General features: G+C 38.1%; 1 protein-coding gene and 1 long non-coding RNA gene across 6 annotated transcripts in view; one reads left to right on the top strand and one right to left on the bottom strand.

The window, feature by feature from the left end:
• E(Pc) (Enhancer of Polycomb) overlaps nt 1–16,290 on the bottom strand; it is a 79,079-nt gene that overhangs the window by 36,786 nt on the left and 26,003 nt on the right. For all 5 annotated transcript variants that reach the window (XM_069507855.1, XM_069507854.1, XM_034982638.2 and 2 more), the window contains exon 2: nt 8,419–8,560. In XM_069507855.1, the coding sequence (XP_069363956.1) occupies nt 8,419–8,560 (142 nt within the window). The remainder of the gene's footprint in view (nt 1–8,418; nt 8,561–16,290) is intronic.
• The window catches only part of LOC138404331 (uncharacterized), a 265,328-nt gene that overhangs the window by 20,329 nt on the left and 228,709 nt on the right, over nt 1–16,290 (top strand). The gene's annotated exons all lie outside the window — the stretch shown is intronic.

A 16,290-nucleotide genomic window follows, 5' to 3' on the forward strand; every position in this document is an offset into this window, starting at 1 on the left:
GGAACGGAACATGACTTTCACATTTAAAGACTCTAAATTTTAGTGCACAATACAAATTTAAACAGTAGGTTCGAGAGTGCGTGCTAAAATCACGGGTTTTACCATTTAAAAATTAAATTTAGAAATGTCAAACTGCTTCTGTCCTTTTCATATTACAATAGTAAGAAGAGGGTGCGAATACTCTAAAATTAGGTTGTGCTTAGAATCGGTGCCAATTAGTATTTTCAATTTTCTAAGTAAGATAACTATATCAAGTGGGGTATCATATGAAAGGTCTTCACCTGTGCATTCTAAAACAGATTTTTATTTATTTTGAATTGTCCTGCAAATTGTCGAAAAAATACGACTGCAATACGGAACCCTCGTTGCGCGAGCCTGACTCGCACTTCGCCGGTTTTCTAGAAATAAAACATGTATAGACTCGGAAAAATATGAAAACCGTGAATTTGTGGTTACATCACACTAAAAAATTGTAGTCATGTACTAATAATTAGTATTTTCAATTTTCTAAGTAAGTACCTATAACTATATCAAGTGGGGTATCATATGAAAGGTCTTCACCTGTGCATTCTAAAACAGATTTTTATTTATTTTTATGTATCATAGTTTTTGAATTATCCTGCAAAATGTCGAAAAAATACGACTGTAATACGGAACCCTCGTTGCGCGAGCCTGACTCGCACTTGGCCGGTTTTTTAGAAGTAAAACAACTCGGATGCCATACTAGACAATCGTATGTGGAGAATTGTTTTTGTCAGTTAGAAATGTTGTCGGACCGGTCTATTCTCGCAATATTGCTTGTTCCTTCGCCAGTTCGCCATTAATAAGTTCTAATACATGTCTTGAGAGACTCTTTAGTAAGTGTTTTGTCATTGGCCCCATTGTGATAAGGGCTTGGTCAAGCCAAGCGTGGTCGCAGCATCGTTACAGTACGCGGCCGAAAGTAATTGCATCGGCCTTTAGAATGACATTTCGGATTTGTAGAGCGTTCTCTGTCACTCAAACCAATATGATGTTTTGTCGGTCTCAACGCCAGAGACAGTGCTCTACAAATTTGCTATCTCCTTCTAAAGGTCGATGTACATCACTTTCGGCCGCGAACTGTACATTACGTTAAGAGAAGTCTTCTAGGCAAGCGCGCTACGTCTTAGGCTGCATCATCACTTGCCACCAGCTCTGATTGCAGCCAAGCGCTAGTCTATAAATTAAAAAAAAAAAACCGGCCAAATGCGAGTCAGGCTCGCGCAACGAGGGTTCCGTACCTAATTGCGGGAAGTGGGCGGATGAAGGCAGAGGACGAGTGGTGGACGCAAACAGGCTGATTGATTGATTGAAAATATAATTAACTCAAAATGGAGTTTTTTCGGCGTAGTTCATAACAAAATGTTTTATTTTTCAACAAACGAAAAAGCCTTGTTTTGATAACGAACCAGCCACGCAATGCTCCATGATCGGAACCTTAATTAAAAATAAAACTCGCAGAGGAAATCCTGCCACCCCTGTTCAGATAGGGTTGGCGACTTGATAAATTAACCTTTAAAAAAATTACTAGCTGACTTTGCTCAAAACAGCATTTAAATCGCTAAGAGTGAGTTCACATTAGGCGTTTTGAAGCGCGCGCTTTGGTAACGCACGTTTTTAGAATAAAGAGGTTGGTCGAAGGTGTACACATGCAAGCGTGCGCTTATGATCAAGCGCGCGTCAGAATTTCGTTCAAACGCGCGTAGCGAAAGCGTCAGCTGCGCGCTTGTAGATACATGCGCTGCCATTTTATTGTACATTTGATCGCACGCTTTCGTGTAGGGTGGACGCAGTATTCACCGACGGTATAGGGCCACACACAAGCAATCACTTCGACGTCCATTTTCGAACTGAGCCAGTACCTTGACCGCGCTCGTATTACGCCGTGCTGAGCGCTGTGTGTGTACGCTACCAACACCCGGTGAACGCACCGCCGAGCGCCTAATGTGTACTTGCACTAAAGGTCGAGCGTAAATAAGTCGCTCGATATATACTGCGTTTTCCTTCACCGTTAAAGCAAATTATATTTAACTAGCTTATGCTCGCGACTTCATCCTCATGGACTACCCCAAATTTCAAATTCCTATTTTGCTCCCTTAGGCATTTTTAAAAATCCTTTCTTAGCGGATGTCTCCATCACGTTGCCCAAGTGCGGTTTGGAAGACTCCGCTTTGAGAAAGTTATGGAGAACTCTCAGGCATGCAGGTTTCCTCACGATGTTATCCTTGACGTTAAAGCAAGTAATTATTAAATAACTTAAAACGCACATAGCTCCAAAAATTTAGAGCTGCATGCCCGGGATCAAACCCCCGACCCCCTGAATAGAAGATTGACGTCTTAACCACTAAGCTATCACAACTCTAAAAAACATACTAGACACTAAAAAAACGTTCAATAAATATTCATGTGACAACCCTTAACTATGGCGCGCTTTTAATAATTTTGAATTAAGGGTGTCAATACGGGACAATTCATTTTCAACTCACACGCACTGTTATAAAGTCTACAATCGTTTAAATTTTATGTGTGAATTTTTAGTTTAGCCGTTGTTACGAATAAAAATATTACTGTGGCTTTTATTATAGTTTATAGTGGCGCAGTATGAGCCCTGTGGTGTTATAAGCGGGAGGTCCCGGGTTCGAAACGTCGATTCAGTAACAACCAAGTTTAATATTTTTAAATAGTGACATTTGTATTAACTTTCTCTAGAGTTTAGAGCTATTTTATTGGAGCTTCAATAGCTCAACTGGTAAAGGAGTGGACTGAAAACCGAAAGGTCGACGGTTCAAACCTCGCCCGTTGCATTATTGTCGTAGCTACTCCTAACACAAGCTTGACGCTTAGTTGGATAGGAAAGGGGAATATTAGTCATATAACATAGCTAATATTCTTTAAAAAAAAAAAAAGAGTGGAAGCACCTTACTTAGGCTGGCCTGGAAATATTCGGCGACAAGTGACAACCCTCAGTAATATGGTTGGCTTAATATCAATTTGAAACGAAAGAGGGTGGAATCATAGTGACAAAACGATTTCAACTCAAGGACGTTATAACAAAGTCTAATTTGTTTCAATGGGATTTATTACTAGGAAAATATTGTATTTAGACGGTGTCGCGTGTATTTTTAGTGACACAAGCATTTTGTTATAATACTAGCCGATACCCGCGACGTTCTTCGCGAGGATTTAGTTTTTGGGTTCCGTACCTCAAAAGGAAAAACGGAACCCTTATAGGATCACTTTGTTGTCTGTGTGTGTCTGTCTGTCTGTCTGTCCGTCTGTCTGTCCGTCTGTCTGTCAAGAAACCTACAGGGTACTTCCCGTTGACCTAGAATCATGAAATTTGGCAGGTAGGTAGATCTTATAGCTGACATTTGGGGAAAAATCTGAAAACCGTGAATTTAGGGTTAGATCACACAAAAAAAATTAAATTGTGGTCATGAACAGCTAATAATTAGTATTTTCTACTTTCGAAGTGAGTGACTATATCAAGTGGGGTATCATATGAAAGGTCTTCACCTGTACATTCTAAAACAGATTTTTATTTATTTTTATGCATCATAGTTTTTGAATTATCGTGCAAAATGTCGAAAAAATACGACTGTAGTACGGAACCCTCATTGCGCGAGCCTGACTCGCACTTGTTTTTAATCCCGTGGAAATTGTTTCATTTTCCCGAATAAAAAGTAGCCCACGTATGTTCTTTCTCCAGTTTTTAACTATAACTATGCAAAAAAAACTGGCCAAGTGCGAGTCAAAGCCGCGTACCGAGCGTTCCGCACTCCGGTATTTTTTTCGACATTTTGCACAATAAATCAAAAACTATTAAGCATAAAAATCTGTTTTAGAATGTACAGGTAAAGCCCTTTCATATAATACCCCACTTGATATAGTTATCTTACTTTGAAAATTGAAACACATATTTTTAGGGTTCCGTACCTCAAAAGGAAAAACGGAACCCTGATAGGATCACTTTGTTGTCTGTCTGTCTGTCTATCGGTCTGTCAAGAAACCTACAGGGTACTTCCCGTTGATCTAGAATCATGAAATTTGGCAGGTAGGTGGGTCTTATAGCTGGCTTAAGGGGAAAAATCTGGAAACCGTGAATTTGTGGTCACATCACACACAAAATGAAATTGTGGTCATAAACTAATAATTAGTATTTTCAATTTTCGAAGTAAGATAACTATATCAAGTGGGGTATCATATGAAAGGGCTTCACTTGTACATTCTAAAACAGATTTTTATTTATTTTTAGGTATAATAGTTTTTGATTTATTATGCAAAACCCAAAACTTAACATCATAGAGTCTACTATTATTCAATAACAATAATTCTACGGTGCCATCTTCAGTACATTGAAAAGTAACTCGAGAACAATACAAAAAAAATTAATTATACCTGAATTATATTTCTATAGAACTTAAGTTCCCTTATTCACAGAACATAGATTAGGGAGATTCAATCTATATTCAATCTTATTTACATAAGCAAAAAGTTTATTTCAGAATGCACACAGTCCCAGCTGTTACAATCAGAATCAGCTGTGTATTACATTACAGCGGCTGGCGTAATTGAGTTGACGCATACGCATTCTGTATCCATTACGGATACAAAGAAAATTGCATCTTATTACCAACTAGCTGATCCCCGCGGCTTCGCTCGCGTGGATTTAGGTTTTTAAAGATCCCGTATAGCCTATGTCACTCAGGAATAATTTAGCTTTCCACTGGTGAAAGAATTTTTAAAATCGGTTCAGTAGTTCCAGAGATTACCCCCTACAAACAAACTTAACGACATTACCTCTTTATATAATAGTATAGAAGTATAGATTGATAGAGTCGCTACTCGTCTAATTGTTTTGTAATGCAAGAGTGGTATCCGAATTTATTGTACCAGGGTTTTCGTATGTACCTAATGAGTTTTTTTATACTAACTGATAGTACATATTTTGTACAGAACAAGTTTCCTTATTCAAAGGAGATTCAATTCGTTGAAAATTGTGACCAAAAAACAGGACTAGTAAGCTACATCAGATCTGACATGACAACCATGACTAACTCAATACCCCAAGGAAGTGTCCTTGGGTGTATTTTGTTTTTAATTTATATAAACGACTTGCCGAAAACGTTTGACGAATATTGTGTATTATTTGCGGATGACATCTCTTTATTATTTCCTTTATCCAAAAATTATAATTTTAATGAAAAAATTACTAGACTATTAAGTGACATTACTGACTGGATGAATGACCATAAATTAGAAATAAATTATAATAAAACAAAAATAATCCAATTTCGACCGTACCAAAAGGAATCATTAAATATTAAATATACTTTTAATGACACGGACATCGAATGTACTGACAGGCTAACATTTTTAGGCATTGAAATTGACAGCAATTTAAATTGGAAGAGCCATATCGAAAAAACAAAAACAAAGCTATCTAAATTTATATATGGACTCAGAGAACTAAAAAGAACTACCAACTTAAAAACCGCACTAGCCGCGTATTACGCTTATGGCTACGCATTTTTGAGATACGGTGTTATTCTCTGGGGAAACAGCACAAATGCCCATGATCTGTTTATACTACAAAAAAAGTGCATACGCATACTAGTCAATATAAAAATTACAGACTCATGTTCACCTCATTTCAAAAAATTAAAAATTCTTACCCTACCTTCCATATATATCCTCGAAATATGCAAATTTGTAAAAAGAAATATACACTTATACACAAAAAAAGAAATCAAATCCCGTCGATTTCCCGAAAGACATGCAAATAAATTAAACCTTCCGCAATCAAAATTAGTACTGCATACCTCGAGTCCCTACGTAATGTCTATAAAGATATATAATAATTTACCACACAAAATTCGTAACATAAACAATGAAAATAAATTCAACAAAATATTAAAAAACTTTTTATTAGAAAAGGGCTACTATGCCGTAAATGATTTCCTAAACGACGAACATAAAAATAAATAATAATATCGGTCTCCCTACCAAGGTCTAAGGACCAAATTGCGACACCCAAACTGGGTATCCATAATACTTTATACATGCTTAATATGATGTAATGAGTTATGGAAATGCAATAAATAAAAATTGAAATTGAAATTGAAATTGAAATCTATATTCAATCTTATTACATAAGCAAAGTGTATATTTCAGAATGCACATAGTCCCAGCTGATACAATCAGCATCAGCTGTGTTGCGGCTGGTGTAATTGAGTTGACTCATACGCATTCTGTATCAATTACGGATACAAAGAAAATTGCATCTTATTACCAATTTATAGAGTCGCAGTTCGTCTAATTGTTTAGTAATGCAAGATTGGTATGCGAATTTATTGTATTAGGGCTGTCGCTTGTAATGAGTTTTTTTCGACGCGTCATTTTCAGAGGAACTTGTTTTCAAAAAGTTGCCTCCATTATTTATTTAATTTATGACGATGACATTTGACCTTTCTCTGTTCGCTACTTTCGGGGCTTATTATTGCCCGGTATTAATTAATTTGAAAACTGGCCAAGTGCGAGTCAGACTCGCGCACTAAGGGTTCCGTACTATAGTCGTATTTTATCGACATTTTTCACGATAAATCAAAAACTATTATGCCTAAAAATAAATAAAAATCTGTTTTAGAATTTACAAGTTAAGCCCTTTCATATGATACCCGACTTGGTATACTTATCATACTTTGAAAATTGAAAATACTAAGTATTTTTTCATGAACACTTTTTAATTTTGTTTGTGATGTAACCACATATTCACTGTCAGAAAGAAATTCAGTGTCAGAATATTCTTCATTTAAAACGACATGTGTACTACGACTGACAAAACAATTTTCGCATTGATAATATTTTGGAAGTCGTTGAACATAATAACATGCAATTAAATACCACTAATGACGTAGCATTAATGCAAAAACATTCGCGACAGCCCTACCCATACCATATAATTAAACGCAGACAACTGAATATCAACTCTACTGCATTAAAAATAAAGTTGAAATTCCTCAAACAGATATTCTTGTATATGGTTGAAAAGTCACTGCTATACAATTTTCAACATTATTGCACTCGTAATAAGGTATATGTGAAGGTGTTATTTAAGAAACAACGGGACATTTGCGATTTCTTATCGTTAACGGTCGCAGGAAATGCAGGAGTCAGGTTCTTTTTGCAGACGCCTTTTATCTTTCAGTTTCGGAGATAATACGAGGTTGGTAAGTACAGTACGCGAAAGGTCGACATGGCAATCGGGAAGGGAACGCCCCGCACACCCGCACCGCTCCGCGTAACCCGGTGCTGGTGAGCGCGGGTGACGTGTGGGTGTGCGCGGCGTCCCCCCGCCTCATACCCCGATTGCCATCTCGACCTATCGCGGACTATCGATATATCGATAGGTATCAATGTTTCGTCGATTTTTTTTGATTTTTTTTTAATAGATATAGCGAGCAAACGAGCAGGCGGGTCACCTGATGTTAAGTGATTACCGCCGCCCATGAACATTTGCAGCACCAGAGGAACCGCCGATGCGTTGCCGGCCTTTTATTAGGAATTTGTTGGTCCGCCCCTTGAATAACCCCATGTTATAATCTAGTGAAATCGATTAATTATCGATATTTTAGACTTCGATAAATCAATATTTATCCGTTTTCCGATACATCGTTGCATCCCTACCAACTCCCCTATGTTCCCACTAGATTTCAAGATAGTTATTCAAGGGGCGGATCAACAAATTCCTAAAAGACCAGCAACGTATTGGCAGTCTCGTGCTTCAAATGTTCATAGGCGGCGGTAATCACTTAGCTTCAGGTGACCTGCCTGCTCGTTGGCTCGCTATTTTGATAAAAATACCGGCCAAGTGCGACTCAGGCTCGCGCAACGAGGGTTCCGTACTACAGTCGTATTTTTTCAACATTTTGCACGATAATTCAAAAACTATGATGCGTAAAAATAAATAAAAATCTTATTTAGAATGCACAAGTGAAGACCTTTCATATGATACCCCACTTGATATTATATAGTTATCGTACTTCAAAAATTGAAAATACTAATTATGTATTAGATCATGACCACAATTTAATTTATATTGTGTATTGTAACCACAAATTCACGGTTTTCAGATTTTTCCCCGAATGTCTGCTATAAGATTTACCTACCTGCTATATTTCATGAGTCTAGTTCAACGGGAAGTACCCTGTAGGTTTCTTGACAGACCGACAGACAGACAGACAGACGGACGGACGGACGGAACCCTAAAAAGGTAAGAAATATGCTGGATTTAATAAGCACACCCATGCATGGTGCAGTGCATACCGTAGTTGGGCTTTTGAATATATTTTTTAAAATTATTATTAAGACGGACAAATAAAAGCTGATCGCACTCACGCTGCATGTGTATATGCTGTTTGGGCATCTTGTAGTCGGGCGGGTAGCATCGCTCGTAGAACTCCACGTCGGACACCTGGCATACTTCCGGCGTTGGTATGATGAGCCCCGTGCCCGATATGGCCCTCTGGAGGTGGTGTTCCTGTTGCCAAACAGAACAAATACGTAAACAAAAATTGTATTCTTTACTGTTGTTAGTTTTATAAGTCCCGCAAATTGCTAATGCCATTTTAGTGACGTCAGCACTAGACTGAAGTTTCGAGCTGATGTCTGACGTCCGTCCCCCCCCTCTATCAGCCAAATGGTAGTATATAGGAACGTGAAAAAATTCACATCAGTAGTATATATAATCAATTTTAAAGAAAAACTATCATGGCTAAGTAGGGTTCACAGGTTAAGGAGTTATATCTGTTTTTCGAAGATTGTGACTACGGAACCCTACATTGCGCGTGGCCCGCCACGCACTTGGCCGGTTTTTAGGGTTCCGTACCTCAAAAGAAAAACGGAACCCTTATAGGATCACTTTGTTGTCTGTCTGTCTGTCCGTCTGTCTGTCAAGAAAGCTACAGGGTACTTCCAGTTGACCTAGAATAATGAAATTTGGCAGGTAGGTAGATCTTATAGCTGACATTTGGGCAAAAATCTGAAAACCGTGAATTTAGGGTTAGATCACACAAAAAAAATTAAATTGTGGTCATGAACTAATAATTAGTATTTTCAACTTTCGAAGTGAGTGACTATATCAAGTGGGGTATCATATGAAAGGTCTTCACATGTACATTCTAAAACAGATTTTTATTTATTTTTATGCATCATAGTTTTTGAATTATCGTGCAAAATGTCGAAAAAATAAGACTAGTACGGAACCCTCATTGCGCGAGCCTGACTCGCACTTGGCCGGTTTTTTTTTAATTTTCCCACCTTAACAAGTTGTTTAAGTATCTACATAGTATGAAGTGATAACAAAAAAAACAGTTTTACATAAGACTACATTCCAGCTCATCCTCCCACGGTAAATAATCCGCATGTCGGTCGTTGCGTCACCTTTCACGATCATATCGACATAATCGCTCATCAAACGTGACTGGGAACTCACAGATCTGCCCTCCTCCCTCCTCTGCGTCAAACTTTAGCGCATTGCCATTTGAACAGGACCGCGGTAGAGCCTTTTTGCCTCAATCTGTTATTCAGTATCGTAGACTGAATAAAAAACTAGACTAAAGTACTGTGTAACCGCGTCTGAGATAGCGATAGCACGACGTAACGATGAATAACACGACAATTAGTTCTGTGTTCCATAAGTTTATCTACCTAGTTACTTTTAAATACTCTGTGCCTAGTTTTCATACGCGTACTATGCCCGTGTTTTATGGACATAATTTTTATTATAAGTGTTAATTTCTCATTGGAGACTGCTTTGGTTTAAGTGTTTTTATATAATATATACTATCTATTTATCTAATTGTAACTGTTTGTCTCTACAAAAAAAAAATACCATTGTTTAGTAGTCAATATTTGTATTAACCGATCAACAATATTTGTATTAAACGTTTTTTATGTGAAAACAAGTAAATAACGAATGAGAAATACAATTACGCCACGCATTCTCAAAGTTTGTTTTGCAACTAACGTTGTAGTTAGCTGCATCTCTGTTTATGACATTAGTAACTTTATCTGTGCTCTCTTTTTAGTGTGAATGAGAAAGCAAACGTTCCTTTGTCTAGATTTTTTACTCAGTCTACTATGGACGGCTGAGCGGTAGAATGACAGCTATAATGTCACGATCGCAATCACCTCTGATTGGTTGAAGCTCGCTCACTATTGGGTACAATGCATTGTTGCACAAAGAATCGCACAAATTCACCCAATCACAATTGATAGTGTAATGATTGGTGCAATTTTTCCGCAGGTGATTGCGATCGTCACATAGAAGATTTCAAACGATTGCGATTGGAAGATAGAGATTGGAAATTCTATTTAATAACAGATGAAATGTGTGTGTCAGAAGTGAACTATAATAGTCATGCTAGTTACAAAAACTTTGGCAGATGTTATCCAAAAAGAAAATCAGAAAAGAAAATATCCTCAAATGTTTATATTATACAAAATAAACGGCACGAACCGCTCCCGAGTGAAATGTTAGGCCGCTATCAATCTTATCGGGCCCCGATCGCCCATCGATAACATCGGCGATGACGTCACAGATCCTCGCGACTGATTGTCAACACATGACGCAACAGAATATACCTACGCATCGGACCCAGAAACTTGTGATTATCAGTTGCTATAATAGGGTCTTGGGACTGAGGTATACGGCGGGGAACGGTCCCGCTCACCCGCACATCACCCGCGCTCTCCCGCACCGGGTTAGCGCGGGGGCTGTGCGGGTGTACGGGGCGTTCCCTCCCCGAATGCCATTTCAACCCGTCGCGTACTATGTTATAGTATTTTCCTAATAGTAATAAGCATCGTAGGTAGAACGCAATAGCTAGTTAGGATAATGGGGATTTTTACCTTTCTACCCAGGGGGGGTGGGGAAAACGCGTGGGATGTCTACCCGTGTCCAATAAATCCTCCGTAAGCCTAGCTAGATAGCTAGCGTTGTGTGGGTGAACTAAATATTAGTTTGATCTAGATTTTAGAACATCCGGTAAATATACCACGATGAATTTAATATTTTGATTTTGATATTATGAACCCAATTGTATTCTTTGTTTGTTAATACCAAAGAAATCAGAATAAGTATAGAAGTGGAAGTGGAAAGACCTGAATCCACGCTGACGAAGTCGCGGGTATCAGCTAGGTCTCTTCTTCTATTTATATATAAAAGGAAAAGCTGACTAACTTACTGATCTATCAACGCACAGCTCAAACTACTGGACGGATCAGGCTGTTTGGCATGCAGATAGCTATTATAACGTAGACATCCTCTAAAAAAGGATTTTTGGAAATGCAACCCCTAAGGGAGTAAAATAGGTGTTTGAAATTTGTGTACTTCCACGTGGACGAAATCGCGGGCGTAAGCTAGTCAGTACCCTTATTATAAATGCGAAAGTGTGTTTGTTTGTTGGTTTATTGGTTTGTCCTTCAATCACGTCGCAACGGTGCAACGGATTGACGTGATTTTTGCATGGGTTAGATAAAGACCTGGAGAGTGACATAGGCTTGTTTTTATCCCGGAAAATCAAAGATTTCCCACGGGGAGTTTTAAAAAACCTAATTCCACGCGGACGAAGTCGCGGGCATCAGCTAGTAAATAATAAGTAGGTACTCCACTTTGGAGATGGTTTTTAGCTCATCAACTTTACCACTTGAAATTCTTTCGAGTTCTTATTCTTTCAAGTGGCAGCTGTATAATGTCAATAAAGTATAGTCGGTACAAAATGACTTCTCACGCGCCATTTTAACTCAATGGGTCAACTGTCATGCCAAAAGTACGGTTCACCTTTAAAATAAGGACTTAAATCGTACTTTTCACATGAAATTTGACACAAAAAGTTAAAAAAGATTCCGACGAATTGAGAACCTCCTCCTTTTTTTGAAGTCGGTTAAAAATGATGCGTGAGAAGTCATTTTTTACGTAATATAGGTAGGTATACCTAATTATTTTATTCTTTTAAAAATTATGTAAGGTTAGGTATAATAATTATCATGGTTCCGTACCCGAAGGGTGCCAACTAGACCCTATTACTAAGCCTCCGCTGTCTATCCGTCCGTCTGTCTGTCAGCGGGCTGTATCTCATGAATCGTAGCCAGTAACGAGTTGAAATTTTCACAGAGCATGTATTTCTATTACTGCTAGGTATAACGTAAAACTGATAGACGTTGAGGTCCCAAGGTGCTGCAATGGCGACCTCGCACCGCAAGACGCTGTATTGGAAGACTACTAGGTGGACGGACGACATCAGACGAGTCGCAGGGAGCCGCTGGATTCAGGCGGTGCAGGATCGTGGCGTGTGGAAGTACCTACAAAGTACAAGAGACCTATTTCCAGCAGTGGACGTCTTTCGGTTGATGATGATGATGATGATAGCAAATAGAATAAATTTCAAAGCGTGTTATGTTATATGTTACGATGGCGCCCTTCGTGTACGAAACTGTGATAATCAAGAGCGAAATTGGAAACTACATAGTAATATCTTCCCGAGTTATCTGTGTCCCTGACCTTATTGGATTAATTATATCGGCGAGGTAAACCCATCTCACGGCCGATAGGACTCCGATAATATCCATTGCATTTGCATACCCAGTACCTACCTACTGGAGATCAGGTTTTTTTTCATAATAGGCAAACGCTGGACCACAACCACTCCTGATGGAAAGTGATGATGTGGCCTAAGATGGGACGCGTTCCCCAGAGAAGTATTTAGTATTTTATATGTCAAATCAAAAAATGAAGTGCGAGTCAGGCTCGCGCAACGAGGGTTCCGTACTGCAGTCGTATTTTTTCAACATTTTGCACGATAATTCAAAAACTGTGATGCATAAAAATAAATAAAAATCTGTTTTAGAATGCACAGGTGAAGACCTTTCATATGATACCCCACTTGATATAGTTAGCTTACTGCGAAAATTTAAAATACTAATTATTAGTTCATGACAACGATTCAATTTTTTTTGTGTGATGTTACCACTAATTCATGGTTTTCAGACCAACCTTCCTGCCAAATTTCATGATTCTAGGTCAACGCGAATCACCCTGTAGGTTTCTTGACAAACAGACAGACAGCAACAAAGTGATCCTATAAGGGTTCCGTTTTTCCTTCTAAGGTACGGAACCCTAAAAAGCGCAGTTCACGGGTCCGTTTCGGTCAGTGGCCTGATAGCGAGGCCTCGATCGACATCTCAAGAGGCCCTCGCGTGGCTGTCGGCTCGAGGGCCGGATACACAAGGCTGTATTGCTTGAGACGGCCAGTAAACGGGTCACTCATCCCTCTCTACACGTTATTATATTATACCTTTAATTTAAGATTATACTTTTCAATTTTTCCCCTTAAAAAAATTCAACAATTTTATCGTCATATTACAACAAATTAAACTACACCTATTAAACCTTCCTATTCAATCACCCATCTATTGATGAAAATTCCATTAAAATCTGTTGTGTAGTTTAAAAGATCTAAGCGTAGGTACTTAGAGACAGATGACGGGAAGCGACTTGTTGCTATTGTTATGCCTGATGTGTACCGGCAAAGCCGTGCCGCCAAACGATTTAGCGTTCCGGTACGATGCCATGTAGAAACCAAAGGGTTTAATAAAAACTGCCATACCCCTTCCAGGTTAGCCCGCTATCATCTTAGACTGCATCATCACTTACCACCAGGTGAGATTGCAGTCAAGGGCTAACTTGTATCTGAATTTAAAAAAAAATGTGTACTACGTAGAGATAATACAGTGTTTTCGGCCTAAAGAAGTTGATCAAAAAGTGGCGTATTGCAGGGACGTATAGCGTTAGGGATGTGGGCTATTACATACTCGTGCTTTTTTTACCTTTCCCGAACTCGTGCGTTCTCTTTCCCAACTGTCAAAATAATGTCTATTAAAAAGAAAAACCAACCATGAAGTTTTTACTAAAAAAAATCATAGAAGTAGATTATGATTCATGCAAATACGTATATTTCTAAAAAGAAGCTACTAATTTGTTTCAATATCAGATTTAATGATTTGATTGAATGAGTTTGGTTAGATTTCATTTCATTTCATCTCATTAAATTGCATTTTCATTTCATATCAATAAAAAACTTCTACTGAAGATTTGGGCGTATGGGCATAGTTCCATTTGCCTACCAGAATGAATAGAATAGAAGAGAATAGAATAGAATAGAATAGAATAGAATAGAATAGAATAGAATAGAATAGAATAGAATAGAATAGAATAGAATAGAATAGAATAGAATAGAATAGAATAGAATAGAATAGAATAGAATAGAATAGAATAGAATAGAATAGAATAGAATAGAATAGAATAGAATAGAATAGAATAATGTTTATTCGAGGTATATAGGTGGTATATGGTGTAGGCAATATCGTCCTGTACAGCAGTGCAACACCTCGAACAGGTAGGCCACTCAGCTTGTGTTGAGACGTCGGGCCCCTCAGACACTAAACTGATTAACCTAAGAAAAAAAAACTCTGCTTATATTCTACGGTTGGCGCCATTTTTCAGAAATTTTCTATGCGAGTTTAGTTGTTTGTTGCACAAAATGAGTAATTTCGACCCTAGTTTTTTTGAATTAACACCACCGGAACTCAGTATAATTGCACAAAATGCTTCGGAGAACATTTTACCGGAAAAGTCAAAAAGTCGCTACATATCTACATACGACGAATTTATTGCGTGGAGAGAAGAGAAAAAAGCAAATAGTTTTTCAGAAAATGTTAAGTCAGTTGAGTTTATTGTGTTTTTATTATTTTATTAAATTGCTTCATTTTTTCGCAACTGTATTAAAAATAGTCGTTCAGTACACGTGCGGAACCGTCATTGCAACTTGTTCCGACTGTCAACCCTCGCCTTCGGCTGCGCCTCGGCCCGGGTAGACATTTGTCGGCACTCTTTGCAATGACAGCCTTTCCACACTTGTAATGAAATATACTATTGTACAAAATGAAAAATCACATCCCTAGCAACATTTTAAGTGGAAACCTAGTATGTAATCAGTTCCCGGAACACAGTTAGCGCTTCTGGCATTTTACGTAACAGGGTCACGTGTAGGGAATCTGTTTACGCTTTTATAATTAAAACCTCAACCAGAGTGAACTAGAGTGAGTCAACTCTCTTTTTGATCCTAAATCGACTATATGTCAAATATGCCGGCTATGGTGACGTGAAATCAAAGCAAAATAGGGCTTTTTTAGGACAATCTGCGTCAAATATACTAACATTTAACGCCTGCCAGTGACGTCGAAGCCTCCACATTTTGTTAGAAGTTAAGTGTAGAGCATAATATCGCTTAGAATAGAATAGAATGTTTTTTTTATTCATGTAAACTTTTTACAAGCACTTATGAATAGTCAGGTAGTTTTAATTTACCACTGGTTCGGAATGCCGTTCCTACCGAGAAGAACCAGCAAGAAACTCGGCGGTTTCTTGCTTGAGAGCTTGAGTTAGGTACCGAAAGTGAATCCGGTTTTTTAAATGTACATACTATATCCAGTGTTTTAATATGTTTGCAATTTGCCAGTGATATCTCTATCTAAAACTGAAACAAAAAATATTTAAATTAAAATACTTACAGTACGCGGCATAAAGTAATGTACATCGACCTTTAGAAAGAGATAGCGGATTTGTAGAGCGTTGTCCCTGTCGTTGAGACCGACAAAAAGTCATATAGGTAAAAGTGACAGAGGCAACGCTCTACAAAGCCGAAATGTCATTCTAAAGGCCGATGTACATTACTTTCGGCCGCGTACTAAGGTACTGTTTTCTTTCTAGTAAGTGGCAAGTCCCTATCTTGTAAAACAAGTTCGCCTACGTTATAAAATTCTCGTTTATCTATGACTCAGCAGGAAGTTTTAATACCTACCAAAATGTTATGGCTGGACTTTGAGTAATATTTCTAGGAAACATTCACGCAATGTTGCATGAACTTTAATCTTTTTAGGGTTCCGTACTTCGAAAGGAAAAAAGGAACCCTTATAGGATCAGTTTGTTGTCTGTCCGTCGTGTCTGTCGAGAAAACCTAAAGGATACTTCCCGTTGACCTAGAACCGTGAATTTGTGGTTACATTACAAAAAAAATGTGTTCATGAACAAATAATTAACTTTCAACTTTCAAAGTAATAATATAATTATATCAAGTGGGGTATCATATGAAAGGGCTTCACCTGTGCATTCTAAAACAGATTTTTATTTATTATTATGCATCATAGTTT

Source organism: Maniola hyperantus, chromosome 27 (genome assembly GCF_902806685.2).
Source record: "Maniola hyperantus chromosome 27, iAphHyp1.2, whole genome shotgun sequence".
Classification (NCBI taxonomy): domain Eukaryota; kingdom Metazoa; phylum Arthropoda; class Insecta; order Lepidoptera; family Nymphalidae; genus Maniola; species Maniola hyperantus.